At 40.1% G+C, this 16,286-nt stretch overlaps 2 protein-coding genes across 2 annotated transcripts in view; one reads left to right on the top strand and one right to left on the bottom strand.

Annotated features, from left to right (window-relative positions):
* LOC142337103 (uncharacterized) overlaps nucleotides 1–16,286 on the bottom strand; it is a 107,044-nt gene that overhangs the window by 24,140 nt on the left and 66,618 nt on the right. The window contains exons 2-4 of the mRNA XM_075386186.1: nucleotides 15,175–15,223; nucleotides 14,988–15,074; nucleotides 14,731–14,877 (exon numbers count right to left, since the gene is read on the bottom strand). Of these exons, the coding sequence (XP_075242301.1) occupies nucleotides 14,731–14,877; nucleotides 14,988–15,074; nucleotides 15,175–15,184 (244 nt within the window). The 5' untranslated portion in view covers nucleotides 15,185–15,223. The remainder of the gene's footprint in view (nucleotides 1–14,730; nucleotides 14,878–14,987; nucleotides 15,075–15,174; nucleotides 15,224–16,286) is intronic.
* The window catches only part of LOC142337102 (zinc finger C3HC-type protein 1-like), a 211,863-nt gene continuing 205,150 nt past the window's right edge, over nucleotides 9,574–16,286 (top strand). The window contains exon 1 of the mRNA XM_075386185.1: nucleotides 9,574–9,590. The gene's annotated coding sequence lies outside the window, so the exon portion shown is untranslated. The remainder of the gene's footprint in view (nucleotides 9,591–16,286) is intronic.

Here is a 16,286-nt window from a genome sequence, read left to right as displayed (position 1 = left end):
AGACCGAGATGACTCGATCAAAACCTGAAAGCACCAGCAAAACGTGCTCCCTCCCCATCAGCAACAAAAGTGCAGTGTTCAACTGTGTCTCGTGTGGCGCCTCCAGGCACCTGACCCCGAAATGCAGTGGAATGAGTGAAAAAGCCATATATGGACTACAGAAAATCCGACAAAATGTTCTGCTCATACGTAACGACTGTGTGCAGAACAACCAACGAGACCGAGTTATAGACAACTTGGCATCCAGCAGAGATTCCCCAGACAAGGCGGAAATAGCGAAGAGCTTCAATGAAGTCAAACTTGAGATATCCAAAGTCCGAGCCGAAATCAAGTCACCTCCGTCCCAGCCGACAAAACCAGCCGTGCGTCCACCAGCACAGCCGATCATCCGGGAAAAGCCAACATTCGATTGGGTATGCTTCCGAGTGATCCCCGAATCCTCCGGAAACACCGCCAGAGAGCGTTAGATATAAGATATTCCAAGATGCAACATGCACGATATTACTAGTTATGGACCTAGAATGGAGCCTTTGGAGTCTTTCAAGCCAAAAGCAAAAAAATGCAACACGCTGCAGTCTATTTGTTTGATATGATTTCAACTTATATCAAATTTCAAGCAAAATATTTTGATAAATTATCTACAATATCTGGTTTAATGTGTCAAACGCCTTTTTTGAACCAAGGAAGAATTGATCGCTTTCGCACTCGAAGTCCTTATCTTATCTGTCAATTCCATCGCCGCATCAGCTGTTCAGTGCTTAGATCGGAAACCAAACAGCTGGTTGTAAAAAAACGAGAAATTTTCAAAACCATTGTACGTTCTATTGTACAACACTCGTTCAAATATTTGCCTCTTGACAGTTAAAAGCGAGATAAGTCAATAATTCGTGATATCAATCTTTCATCCTTTTTTACAAAGTGGAACAAATTTTACCAGATTTAGTCGCTCGCGAAAAACGCCTTCCTGAATTGAGTGGTTAACTATATGTAACAAAATTGGCAAAAAACATCTAGCCAATAGTTATACTATTGCTTATATAGTCATCTTAGCAGATAAATTATGAGACAAATAATCAAATATTTCTCTGCAGTCTTGCTAAAATCAAATCACGTGGATTGATTTGTCTTAATCAGGCAAAATTTATTTTTAGCTGGCGGAATAGACTCATTCATATACCTTGCAATGCTGGTGAATTGATTGAATGCTTCGGGTATTTCAGTATTTTTTGTCAGTATATAATTGAGGGCAAATTGAAAGAGCTGGTATGATTATTTTTGACATTTCTTTCACTATACTTTTTAAGAAGTTTACACGTTTCTCTCTCCCATAAATTTTCTAGGTGCTACTGAAACAAAGGGGAAGTGGAGGGTGCTGTGGGGGTGGCCACACTCTAGAACCTTCACACTCTGAGATTATATCTCCAAAACAGTTTCGCTGGATCGCATTCAGTCTAGTGAGCGCAAAAGCACAGCCTAGTGAGCGCAACTTATTAAAAGATGGGATTAATGCTAATTGAAAACCATGGTCTACCTGGTTGGAGCTAGATGTCTCGCCAATCTGACAAGAACTTTGGATCCCAAGGACAAACACTGATTTCAACGACTTTCCTACTCAAAGCCTGGCCTCTCTCTCAACCCCAGAGCGAAGGACAAGTACAAGACAGTGCAACACCTGTTTCAAAACAAAATTGTCCTCCTAAATCGAAAACGAATAGTCATCTGGCACGACGTGATCAGGCAAAATTTTATTTTTAACTGGAGGAAAAGATTCATTCATATACCTTGCAATGCTGGTGAATTGATTGAATGCTTCGGGTATTTCAGTATTTTTTGTTAGCATATAATTGAGGGCAAATTGAAAGAGCTGGTATGATTATTTTTGACATATTTCTTCCACTATACTTTTTAAGAAGTTTACATGTTTCTCTCCCATAAATGATTTGAACTTATTCCAATAGAACTGCTTCTTTGCTTACGTAACCTGGTCCTCAAAGTATTTCCAGATTATTAGGAACAAGTTAGGTTTCTCGTTATCTTCATCACGCTTTCATTCTATGTGAGCCTTATTTTGCATAACCTCCAGATTCCTCGAGTGGTCCTCGCTTGCAACATTTTCCCAAAAACCTCTCAAGTTCTAGAAATGTTCATTTGTTCTTGCTTTATTGTAAATCAAGCAAAATTTAATGCTGATTCTGTTGTTAAGCTCTCTTCACAATCCGACTTTAATACTAATAAGAAGCTGTAGGTACTCCTTATCTAAACCACAAACTCCACCACCATTTGTCATGCAATACTGATTTATTACACAGCTTTCGCAGTTATCATTCATTCATTCATGATTCAGTTCAACTAAAAATATCTGAGGAGATTTAGGATTAAGTATGTGCTTCCAATTGTTCAATGTGAGGATTAAATCAATATTGAAGTTTTCACTTTTATAGAGGCGGGATATTCTCATGACGTAACATTCTGATAAAGTTATTTCCCAAATTAAAAATCAAAACCTTAAGAATAGATATCGTCATTCACATAACATGCTTCTTCTTTAAACCAAACATGTGTTGATCGTTCATCCACGCGTAACATTGCCACAAAATTCATTCTTGCTTTGCTAACATGAGTAAATCTAACATTTCCTAGCAAACTTCCCATTTTCTAGGTGCTAACGAAACAAAGGGGCAGTAGAGGGTGCTGTGGGTGTGGCCACACTCTAGACCCTTCACACCATGAGATTATATCTCCAAAACAGTTTCGCTGGATCGCATTCAGTCTAGTGAGCGGAAAAGCACAGTCTAGTGACCGCAACTTATTAAATAGATGGAATTAATGCTAATTGAAAACCATGGTCTACCTGGTTGGAGCTAGATGTCTCGCCAATCTGACAAGAACTTTGGATCCCAAGGACAAACGCCGATTTCAACGACTCTCCTACTCGAATCCTGGCCTCTCTCTCTCAACCCCAGAGCGAAGGACAAGTACAAGACAGTGCAACACCTGTTTCAAAACAAAATTGTACTCCCAAATCGAAAACGAAGTCATCTGGCACGACGTGATCAACAATAGCATCACCCCCCACAGAAGAAACAACCGACCCCTCTCCCCCGAGCAACTGATCGAAACCCTCAAGAAGCTCAACTCAAACGGGCAGATTAAGGCCATAGTCTACACCCGCCGAGTTGGTACCCCTGACTTATCCATCGATCTCCGACAAACTGGCATCCTCATTCTAGAAGCTACCAAAAACCCGAGCTCAAGAAGAAAACAGGCAAATTTCGAATATCTTTACCAGCTGACCCAGGTACACCCCCGAAAACCCCATTGATCTCAAGTTGGTCACCACTGTTCTCTAAAACTGTCAAAATCTTCGAAAGCTGATCAAGAAGCGATGGAAGAAGCCGGCAAAGAAGAAACCGAACAAACGCCAAAAGGACAGAAAGAAGAAGCGGGAAAGCAAGAAAGCAGAAGCAGAACAGCAACAGTAAACAGAGTAAGTCACTGTTTTTCTGATTTTTTTCTTTTCCTTTTTCTGCATAGTGAACCTGGAGGTCTTGTTATCTCAGGATAGCAATAAGAAATTAGTAAGGAAACCTTAGTAATAGTACTTACCCTAAACCACACTTCGTGTGAACCCGGAGACAATTATTGTCCTAGGATCGCGGAATTGTGTAATCTCCTATCAAATCCTGTGAATCCAGGAGCAATTAGCTTGCTTTGGAATCACGGATCTGTGTTGGAAAGTCACCCCCTCGGTTAAGGTACAAACCCGTCAATGAATCCAGAGGTTTCAATTTGTTACCTCGGAATTGCGACTGGTTTATAAAACGACCGAGATGACTCGATCAAAACCTGAAAGCACCTGCAAAACGTGCTCCCTCCCCATCAGCAACAAAAGTGCAGTGTTCAACTGTCTCGTGTGGCGACTCCATGCACCTGACCCCGAAATGCAGTGGAATGAGTGAAAAAGCCATATATGGACTACAAGAAATCCGAAAAATGTTCTGCTCATACGTAATGACTGTGTGCAGAACAACCAACGAGACCGAGTTATAGACAACTTGGCATCCAGCAGAGAATCCTCAGACGTGGCGGAAATAGCGAAGAGCTTCGATGAAGTCAAACTTGAGATATACAAAGTCCGAGCGGAAATCAAGTCCTCTCCGTCCCAGCCGACAAAACCAGCCGTGCGTCCACCAGCACAGCCGATCATCCGGGAAAAGCCAACATTCGATGGCGTACGCTTCCGAGGGATCCCCGAATCCTCCGGAAAAACCACCAGAGAGCGTTAGATATAAGAAGATATTCCAAGGTGCAACATGCACGATATTAGTAGTTATGGACCTAGAATGGAGCCTTTGGAGTCTTTCAAGCCAAAAGCAAAAAAATGCAACACGCTGCAGTCTATTTGTTTGATATGATTTCAACTTATATCAAATTTCAAGCAAAATATTTTGATAAATTATCTACAATATCTGGTTTAATGTGTCAAACGCCTTTTTTGAATCAAGGAAGAATTGATCGCTTTCGCACTCGAAGTCCTTATCTTATCTGTCAATTCCATTGCCGCATCAGCTGTTCAGTGCTTAGATCGGAAACCAAACAGCTGGTTGTAAAAAAAACGAGAAATTTTCAAAACCATTGTACGTTCTATTGTACAACACTCGTTCAAATATTTGCCTCTTGACAGTTAAAAGCGAGATAAGTCAATAATTCGTGATATCAATCTTTCATCCTTTTTTACAAAGTGGAATAAATTTTACTAGATTTAGTCGCTCGCGAAAAACGCCTTCCTGAATTGAGTGGTTAACTATATGTAACAAAATTGGCAAAAAACATCTCTAGGCAATAGTTATACTATTGCTTATATAGTCATTTCAGCAGATAATTTATGAGACAAATAATCAAATATTTCTCTGCAGTCTTGCTAAAATCAAATCACGTGGATTGATTTGTCTTATTCAGGCGAATTTTTTTTTCTAACTGACGGAATAGATTCATTCATATACCTCGAAATGCTGGTGAATTGATTGAATGCTTCGGGTATTTCAGTATTTTTCGTCAGTATATAATTGAGGGCAAATTGAAAGAACTGGTATGATTAATTTTGATATACTTCTTCCACTATGCTTTTTAAGAAGTTTACACGTTTCTCTCTCCCATAAATGATTTGAACTTATTCCAATAGAACTGCTTCTTTGCTTACGTAACCTGGTCCTCAAAGCATTTCCAGATTATTAGGACCAAGTTAGGTTTCTCGTTATCTTCATCACGCTTTCATTCTATGTGAGCCTTATTTTGCATAACCTCCAGGTTCCTCGAGTGGTTCTCAAGGAAACGCTTGCAACATTTTCCCAAAAAACTCTCAATTTCTAGAAACGTTCATTTCTTCTTGCTTTGTAAATCAAGCATAATTTAATGCTGATTCTGTTGTTAAGCTCTCTTCACAATCCGACTTTAATACTTAAAAGAAGCTGTAGGTACTCCTTATCTAAACCACAAACTCCACCACCATTTGTCATGCAATACTCATTTATTACACAGCTTTCGCAGCCATCATTCATTCATTCATGATTCAGTTCAACTAAAAAAATCTGAGGAGATTTAAGATTAAGTATGTGCTTCCAATTGTTCAAAGTGAGGATTAAGTCAATATTGAAGTTTTCACTTTTATAGAGGCGGGATATTCTCATGACGTCACATTCTTATGAAGTTATTTCCAAAATTAAAAGTCAAAAACTTAAGAATAGATATCGTCATTCACATAACATGCTTCTTCTGTAAACCAAACATGTGTTGATCGTTCATCCACCCGTAACATTGCCACAAAATTCACTCTTGCTCTGCTAACATGAGTAATTCTAACATTTCCTAGCAAACTTTTCCCATTTTCTCGGTGCTACCGAAACAAAGAAGAAGTGGAGGGTGCTGTGGGGGTGGCCACACTCTAGACCCTTTTCACCATGAGATTATATCTGGTGAATTGATTGAATGCTTCGGGTATTTCAGTATTTTTTGTCAGTATATAATTGAGGGCAAATTGAAAGAGCTGGTATGATTATTTTTGACATATTTCTTTCACTATACTTTTTAGGAAGTTTACACGTTTCTCCCATAAATTTTCTAGGTGCTACCGAAACAAAGGGGAAGTGGAGGGTGCTGTGGGGGTGGCCACACTCTAGAACCTTCACACCATGAGATTATATCTCCAAAACAGTTTCGCTGGATCGCATACAGTCTAGTGAGCGCAACTTATTAAATAGATGGGATTAATGCTAATTGAAAACCATGGTCTAACTGGTCGGAGCTAGATGTCTCGCAAATCTGACAAGAACTTTGGATCCCAAGGACAAACACCGATTTCAACGACTCTCCTAATCGAAGCCTGGCCTCTCAATCAACCCCAGAGCGAAGGACAAATACAAGACAGTGCAACACCTTATCTTATCTGTCAATTCCATTGCCGCATCAGCTGTTCAGTGCTTAGATCGGAAACCAAACAGCTGGTTGTAAAAAAAACGAGAAATTTTCAAAACCATTGTACGTTCTATTGTACAACACTCGTTCAAATATTTGCCTCTTGACAGTTAAAAGCGAGATAAGTCAATAATTCGTGATATCAATCTTTCATCCTTTTTTACAAAGTGGAATAAATTTTACTAGATTTAGTCGCTCGCGAAAAACGCCTTCCTGAATTGAGTGGTTAACTATATGTAACAAAATTGGCAAAAAACATCTCTAGGCAATAGTTATACTATTGCTTATATAGTCATTTCAGCAGATAATTTATGAGACAAATAATCAAATATTTCTCTGCAGTCTTGCTAAAATCAAATCACGTGGATTGATTTGCCTTATTCAGGCGAATTTTTTTTTTCTAACTGACGGAATAGATTCATTCATATACCTCGAAATGCTGGTGAATTGATTGAATGCTTCGGGTATTTCAGTATTTTTCGTCAGTATATAATTGAGGGCAAATTGAAAGAACTGGTATGATTAATTTTGATATACTTCTTCCACTATGCTTTTTAAGAAGTTTACACGTTTCTCTCTCCCATAAATGATTTGAACTTATTCCAATAGAACTGCTTCTTTGCTTACGTAACCTGGTCCTCAAAGCATTTCCAGATTATTAGGACCAAGTTAGGTTTCTCGTTATCTTCATCACGCTTTCATTCTATGTGAGCCTTATTTTGCATAACCTCCAGGTTCCTCGAGTGGTTCTCAAGGAAACGCTTGCAACATTTTCCCAAAAAACTCAAGTTCTAGAAACGTTCATTTCTTCTTGCTTTGTAAATCAAGCATAATTTAATGCTGATTCTGTTGTTAAGCTCTCTTCACAATCCGACTTTAATACTTAAAAGAAGCTGTAGGTACTCCTTATCTAAACCACAAACTCCACCACCATTTGTCATGCAATACTCATTTATTACACAGCTTTCGCAGCCATCATTCATTCATTCATGATTCAGTTCAAGTAAAAAAATCTGAGGAGATTTAAGATTAAGTATGTGCTTCCAATTGTTCAAAGTGAGGATTAAGTCAATATTGAAGTTTTCACTTTTATAGAGGCGGGATATTCTCATGACGTCACATTCTTATGAAGTTATTTCCAAAATTAAAAGTCAAAAACTTAAGAATAGATATCGTCATTCACATAACATGCTTCTTCTGTAAACCAAACATGTGTTGATCGTTCATCCACCCGTAACATTGCCACAAAATTCACTCTTGCTCTGCTAACATGAGTAATTCTAACATTTCCTAGCAAACTTTTCCCATTTTCTCGGTGCTACCGAAACAAAGAAGAAGTGGAGGGTGCTGTGGGGGTGGCCACACTCTAGAACCTTCACACCATGAGATTATATCTCCAAAACAGTTTCGCTGGATCGCATACAGTCTAGTGAGCGCAACTTATTAAATAGATGGGATTAATGCTAATTGAAAACCATGGTCTAACTGGTCGGAGCTAGATGTCTCGCAAATCTGACAAGAACTTTGGATCCCAAGGACAAACACCGATTTCAACGACTCTCCTACTCGAAGCCTGGCCTCTCAATCAACCCCAGAGCGAAGGACAAATACAAGACAGTGCAACACCTTATCTTATCTGTCAATTCCATTGCCGCATCAGCTGTTCAGTGCTTAGATCGGAAACCAAACAGCTGGTTGTAAAAAAAACGAGAAATTTTCAAAACCATTGTACGTTCTATTGTACAACACTCGTTCAAATATTTGCCTCTTGACAGTTAAAAGCGAGATAAGTCAATAATTCGTGATATCAATCTTTCATCCTTTTTTACAAAGTGGAATAAATTTTACTAGATTTAGTCGCTCGCGAAAAACGCCTTCCTGAATTGAGTGGTTAACTATATGTAACAAAATTGGCAAAAAACATCTCTAGGCAATAGTTATACTATTGCTTATATAGTCATTTCAGCAGATAATTTATGAGACAAATAATCAAATATTTCTCTGCAGTCTTGCTAAAATCAAATCACGTGGATTGATTTGTCTTATTCAGGCGAATTTTTTTTTTCTAACTGACGGAATAGATTCATTCATATACCTCGAAATGCTGGTGAATTGATTGAATGCTTCGGGTATTTCAGTATTTTTCGTCAGTATATAATTGAGGGCAAATTGAAAGAACTGGTATGATTAATTTTGATATACTTCTTCCACTATGCTTTTTAAGAAGTTTACACGTTTCTCTCTCCCATAAATGATTTGAACTTATTCCAATAGAACTGCTTCTTTGCTTACGTAACCTGGTCCTCAAAGCATTTCCAGATTATTAGGACCAAGTTAGGTTTCTCGTTATCTTCATCACGCTTTCATTCTATGTGAGCCTTATTTTGCATAACCTCCAGGTTCCTCGAGTGGTTCTCAAGGAAACGCTTGCAACATTTTCCCAAAAAACTCAAGTTCTAGAAACGTTCATTTCTTCTTGCTTTGTAAATCAAGCATAATTTAATGCTGATTCTGTTGTTAAGCTCTCTTCACAATCCGACTTTAATACTTAAAAGAAGCTGTAGGTACTCCTTATCTAAACCACAAACTCCACCACCATTTGTCATGCAATACTCATTTATTACACAGCTTTCGCAGCCATCATTCATTCATTCATGATTCAGTTCAAGTAAAAAAATCTGAGGAGATTTAAGATTAAGTATGTGCTTCCAATTGTTCAAAGTGAGGATTAAGTCAATATTGAAGTTTTCACTTTTATAGAGGCGGGATATTCTCATGACGTCACATTCTTATGAAGTTATTTCCAAAATTAAAAGTCAAAAACTTAAGAATAGATATCGTCATTCACATAACATGCTTCTTCTGTAAACCAAACATGTGTTGATCGTTCATCAACCCGTAACATTGCCACAAAATTCACTCTTGCTCTGCTAACATGAGTAATTCTAACATTTCCTAGCAAACTTTTCCCATTTTCTCGGTGCTACCGAAACAAAGAAGAAGTGGAGGGTGCTGTGGGGGTGGCCACACTCTAGAACCTTCACACCATGAGATTATATCTCCAAAACAGTTTCGCTGGATCGCATACAGTCTAGTGAGCGCAACTTATTAAATAGATGGGATTAATGCTAATTGAAAACCATGGTCTAACTGGTCGGAGCTAGATGTCTCGCCAATCTGACAAGAACTTTGGATCCCAAGGACAAACACCGATTTCAACGACTCCTACTCGAAGCCTGGCCTCTCAATCAACCCCAGAGCGAAGGACAAATACAAGACAGTGCAACACCTGTTTCAAAACAAAATTGTCCTCCTAAATCGAAAACGAATAGTCATCTGGCACGACGTGATCAACAATAGCATCACCCCCCACAGAAGAAACAACCGACCCCTCTCCCCCGAGCAACTGATCGAAATCCTCAAGAAGCTCAACTCGAACGGGCAGATTAAGGCCATAGTCTACACCCGCCGAGCTGGTACCCCTGACTTATCCATCGATCTCCGACAAACTGGCATCCTCATTCTAGAAGCCACCAAAAATCTGAGCTCAAGAAGAAAGCAGGCAAATTTCGAATATCTTTACCACCTGACCCAGGTACACCCCGAAACCCCATCGATCTCAAGTTGGTCACCGTCACCACTGTTCTCTAAAACTGTCAAAATCTTCGAAAGCTGATCAAGAAGAAGCGATGAAAGAAGCCGGCAAAGAAGAAACCGAACAAACGCCAAAAGGACAGAAAGAAGAAGCGGGAAAGCAAGAAAGCAGAACAGAAAGAGTAAAGAGTAAACAGAGTAAGTCACTGTTTTTCTGATTTTTTTCTTTTCTTTTCTCTGCTTAGTGAACCTGGAGGTCTTATTATCTTGGGATCGCAATCAGAAATCAGTAAGGAAACCTTAGTAATAGTACTTACCCTAAACCACACTTCCTGTGAACCCGGAGACATTTATTGTTTTAGGATTGCGGAATTGTGTAATCTCCTATCAAATCCTGTGAAACCAGGAGCAATTAGCTTGCTTTGGAATCACGATTCTGTGTTGGAAAGTCGCCCACTCGGTTAAGGTAGTAACCCGTCAGTGAATCCAGAGGTTTCAATTTGTTACCTCGGAATTGCAACTGGTTTATAAAACGACCGAGATGACTCGATCAAAACCTGAAAGCACCTGCAAAACGTGCTCCCTCCCCATCAGCAACAAAAGTGCAGTGTTCAACTGTGTCTCGTACGGCAACTCCATGCACCTGACCCCGAAATGCAGTGGAATGAGTGAAAAAGCCATATATGGACTACAGAAAATCCGACAAAATGTTCTGCTCATACGTAACGACTGTGTGCAGAACAACCAACGAGACCGAGTTATAGACAACTTGGCATCCAGCAGAGAATCCCCAGACGTGACGGAAATAGCGAAGAGCTTCGATTAAGTCAAACTTGAGATATCCAAAGTCCAAGCGGAAATCAAGTCCCCTCCGTCCCAGCCGACAAAACCAGCCGTGCGTCCACCAGCACAGCCGATCATCCGGGAAAAGCCAATATTCGATGGGGTACGCTTCCGAGGGATCCCCGAATCCTCCGGAAAAACCGCCATAGAGCGTTATGACGAAGATGTTAAGAAAGTAAAGGAAATCCTCGCCCACATGGATATCGACTGCTCAATGAATGATGTAAAACGCGTTGGAACCTACAAAAATGAGAAAACGAGAACCATAATTGCAAAAATCTCTAGTGAACATCATCGGCGACTTGTCCTGCTGTCCGCCCAAACATGCAACCTACGGGAAACCAATTTTCGTTAGCCGAGAACTCAGTCCGGACGAGAAAAGGCTTGAAAATGCTCTGTTGATAAGCGTATATACCTCATAGATGTCGAGAAAATAGCCCTAAAAGACTTGCGAATTCGCAATCTGAAACTGCAGAAAAAGGAAAAACAAATGGATGGACGTTGATGTCACTCCTACTGGCAGCAGCTCACCTCCAGAACAAAATTGACTACAAAAGAAAACCAAAGTCCAAATACTCAGTTTCAATGTGCGAAGTCTGCTTGACTTCCAAAGGCGACAAAACTTTGCCAATGAAATAGCAAACTACGATGTACTCTGTCTCACTGAAACCTGGTTAACAAGCGATGTACCTGACAATGCACTCTTTCTTACTAGATACACAATCCACAGAACTGACCGACATACTGAAAACCATAACTCAAAACACGGAGGAGTTCTCATTGCGGTGAAAGACATTTCTCACTACAGACTGAAAAACACAACGCACTCGGAAAGTGTATCGATTGCGTTACAAACTCCAGCTGAATCACTTGTAATTTGCTGCATGTACAACCCTCCTAAATCTAGCCCGTCAATTCCACGAAACCCTGGAAAAATCGAAAAGCAGATGAAACAACGGGACAATTACACCTTAATTGTCAGCGGCGATCTCAACCTCCCCTGAGCTGATTTGATGCATGCTCTCAGATGATGACTACGAGCTCTCGCTTCTCAACTTTGCAACCCACCGACTTCAGCAAATTCTGTCTTGCAAACGAAATCTATCACCGGATGTATGCCTCACCCAATCTCCTGACAGCATTGAGCTCGTCGAAATCGACAAAAACCTCACACGGGATTACTCAATCAACGGAAGATGCTCCGCCCATCAAGCATTCCGGACAACCATTTCAGTCGACATATCAGCTACAAAACCAGCCCCCAAAGTGAAACATGCACATCACAAGGTGGACTGGAAAGAATTCAATAGCCACATCAGAGACCATCCTTTTTCACCCTACTGCTTCAGCAACGTCGATGAATTTGTTGACCAATGGTACCTATGGATCGAAAAGATAATCGAGATACTAATCCCCCGTGTCACTCAGCACCGAGCAAACCTTCCCCCATATATTTCCTCTGCCACATCACACGAACTGAAGATCCTCGGAACGATGAAAAGGAAATACGAGAGCACCGACCCTCAACCTCCTGATAAAAACGACGCGAAAAACTCCTCAATGAGCAATTCCTGACAGATCAGGCAGTCTATGAAGACAAACTCTTCAAAAGCCGCCGATTGTCTGACCTACAGAAACACCTGAAATCCCTACGCAAATCAAAACACTTCCCTGATGAAATGTACTACAATGTTGTGCAAAATGGACAAGAAACAAAGAAGACAGCCATAACCGATAGTGAAAAGTGCAATCTCTTCATCGACTTCTTCTCCGACGTTTTCACCAAAGATGGTAAAATCAACGAAGCCTCAGTCTACCCAAAGCAGAGACTCAACTACCTCAAAATTTCTGAAGAAGAAATTGAAAGACAACTGCTGGGCCTCCAGGCAAACAAAGCGTGCGGCCCCGACAGCATCGGAAAAATAACCTTTAAAAACACCCCAGCTTTGGCAAAGTCTCTCAAGCTTATCTTCCAAACCTGCCTTAATAAAGGAAAATTCCCAGAGAGTTGGAAAACAAGCGAGATCACCCCGATCTACAAAGAAAACGACAAAGCAGACATCACACAGTATCGACCAATAAGTCTACTGAAGAACGTCTAAAGTCTTCGAGAAAGTCATCTTCGAACGGCTTTACCCACCGATAGAAAGAACTCTCTCTCTCTCTCTCTCTGACTCCCAACACGGTTTCAGAAAGAAACGATCAGCAGTCCTTCAACTCGTCCTCTTCACAGACGAACTATACCAGCAACTTGAATCGAAAAAATGCAATGACATTCGAACTCTGTATGTTGACTTCAGAAAAACCTTTGACAATGTAGCGCACAAAAGACTCATCCAGAAGCTCGAGGACATTGCCCTCGGAGGAAAGCTACTCCAACTACTCGAAAGCTATCTCACAAACACAACGCAACGCGTCAAAATTGGAACAAGCAAATCAAAGACCAGAAATGTAACCAGCGGAGTACCTCATGAATCAATTTTGGGGCCTCTGATGTTCATCATCTACATTTACAATCTCCCCGAAGAAATCTCAGAAATCCCGGCCTTCGGATAGGCGGATGATTTCAAAGCAATTACCCATGGTGAGCACGAATGCGAGACCACTCTCGGGGAAATACAGAAATGGAGCAAAGCAAACCATATGGACCTAAATGTTAGCAAAAGTTAAACTCTCCTCATCAGAGGGGATCTAGCCAAGCGTGACGAGGCAGGTCTGGAAACCGTTGCCAACCAAAAAGATCTCGGAGTCGTAATGTCTCGAAATCTCTCTAGGAGCGCAAACTGCCAACGTAGAGCAACCAAAGCGTGGAAAGCCTTCTACACACTCGAACGAAATGTTTCGAGCTGAACCTCAATGGAAACGAAACTGAACACGTACATAGGATACGTAGTGCCCGTACTCACTTACGCCTCCCAAGTCTGGTACCCTTCGAAGACTGACATGAAATCCATCGAGAAGATCGATCACAAGGCCACGAAGTGGATATGCGGTGGAAACGACGAATACCATCAAAGACTCGAAACAACTGAAAATACTCCCACTCTCCATGTACATGGAAATGCACGATGTCCTCTATCTCCTCTCAATCCTAGAAGGCAATTACTACGTCCCCGAAGACCAACTGCCCAAGCGAAAAGAAAACGAAACAAGACAAAAGCAGGAATTTGAACTCCCCAAACACCGACTACAGAAATCAGACGAAAACTTCTTCTTCAAAGCCGCAAAGCTATACAACATCATCAGAAGAACAACGGAGAAGCCAATGACGAAGAAACTTCTGACAGAGATGTAACAAAACTCCTTCCACATAAGCTACAACGAACTCGACAGCTGCACCTGGAGACTTCTATGCAACTGTGGAATCTGCAATCCAATGAAAAAACTCGTGCCAAACGAAAACTGAAGGGTTTACACCCGTGGGCTCCGACCCTAAAGACTCTCCTACTACTACTTTAAGAGAAATCAATGCCCTCAGGGCGATACCTGTTTATCCCATTTTTTGAGACGAAACGTAAAAACGGCCACGCCAAAAATTTCAGTCAAGCGAAAAATCGCATAAAAAGACCTCAGGACTAATATTGCTACAAATTTCTTTTGAGAGCAAAAAATTGGTGTCCTAGCTCACCTTTGTTGATTTTCAGCTGCAAAATTTAGCTTCAATTTTACATTGCCTTTAAGCCTTATTTTATAGTGGCTTTTTTTTCTCATCACAATATCACTTCACAAAAAATCTGAACTTAAATCTTTCAGAGTTCCTTTTTACATGATTTTCAGTTTAGACACTTCTGAGCCATCTTGGTACAAGACTTTACTACAAACCTGTTTTAGTTGAAATCTGCTGAAGAAAAAATTCAATTTGCTCGCCAACTGAGAAATTCAAGTTCATATCCACTTGACAATTTTCCTGGCTAAGCTGGCACAAAATATACTCCTGCTCCTGGTGTCGTAAAACAAGATAACAACTGGCTAAAGCACAAACAATTTTCTGCTGCAAAAGTGCAGTACGCAATTCTGTGGCTGGTTTTACTGTATTTATGCCAAGCCACGTAAACCGAATAGCTGGCAAGTATACATACCTGTCAGACATTTAGTACAAGCCTTTGAGATGTGGAATGCGGATTCGACGACTTGCTTGTATTGATTACCCGGCTTTAGCACCAAACCTGGTAAAAACATAAGGCTATTATTGATTATTATCGGCTGATTATTATCGGCCGGTGACGATTAAATTTTAGATTAAAATGGATCCAAACGTTAGCTTACCCCAGAACATTGTGCGTATTCTACTTCTCGATTATTTACAAGCCAATCTGAAAATTCGAGCGGGGCTATTTGAGCTGTTGTTTGCATCGCCTTCGAAGTTTGTTAAAATCTTCCGCTACGGTAAACGAAGGATTGACGTGACGCCGTATCGTGAAAAACCACCTATCCAACAATTCAATTAAATTCGTTTTTTTCCTTTCCTTTACAATTTTGAAAAGGGGGTATCCGTCCAATGGAAGCAAGTTTCGGATACCAGAAATTGACTTTATAACCTTATCTTTTCTCAAAATATCGGAGAATGACTTAATCTTTACTGGTGACTTCAACATGCCGGAAGCTAACTGGGAAAATGGATCTTTTCGGTGTGATCCAGCCTATCCAGTGGGTGCATGCTTTTTGCAGTGTGCCATATGGTTGTAATAAATTGTTGTGATAACTGTTGTGAAAATCATCCCGCCTAATAATAATAATAGAATTAGAGTCAGCACCCAGGGGAAGGAATATTCCCGGAGTTTCAGTTTTGTCAGTTTATTTCAGCTTAATAAGGTTTCTGCAAAGTGCACATAGACAAGACAATCTCCATGTGCACACATTTTCAGGATCGTAAAATTCGGTGAAGAAACTTGTGTAGACATCTTATTTTTTTCCAAACATGTAAATTAATAATATAACCGAAAGGTTAAAGTTTACATGACTTCAGAATAATCACTTCAGAATTTATTGAAATAATAAAAATTATACATCAAACTTCTGGTTATCAATTGATGTTACCCATTAAGCTGTTCGTTCTACTATATAAAATAAGACACGAATGATCCTAACTCTCTATCTATTGGAAAACTTTTATGCTGACGTTGCAAAAACTCTGTTAAATTTCTTTTGGAAAAAATTTTGTTCTCCATCGCTCTTACGTTAGAGGGTAACTTATTCCATTTTTGTATGCCCTTCAAAATCAAAGATCTTTTACTCTGCTTAGTATACTTTTGCGTTCTTATTATCAGCTGTTTTGTCCGTTTGTTCTGTTTTAACTGAAGGCGGTTTGCACATTTTTTAAATGTTTCTGATACTATCCTCTGATTCAAGTCTTGTGTGGAGTTTCAATATACTAAACT

This window comes from Convolutriloba macropyga, chromosome 3 (genome assembly GCF_964194025.1).
Source record: "Convolutriloba macropyga chromosome 3, txConMacr16.3, whole genome shotgun sequence".
Taxonomy (NCBI): Eukaryota; Metazoa; Xenacoelomorpha; order Acoela; family Convolutidae; genus Convolutriloba; species Convolutriloba macropyga.
This window is presented reverse-complemented; position numbering and strand designations above follow the sequence as displayed.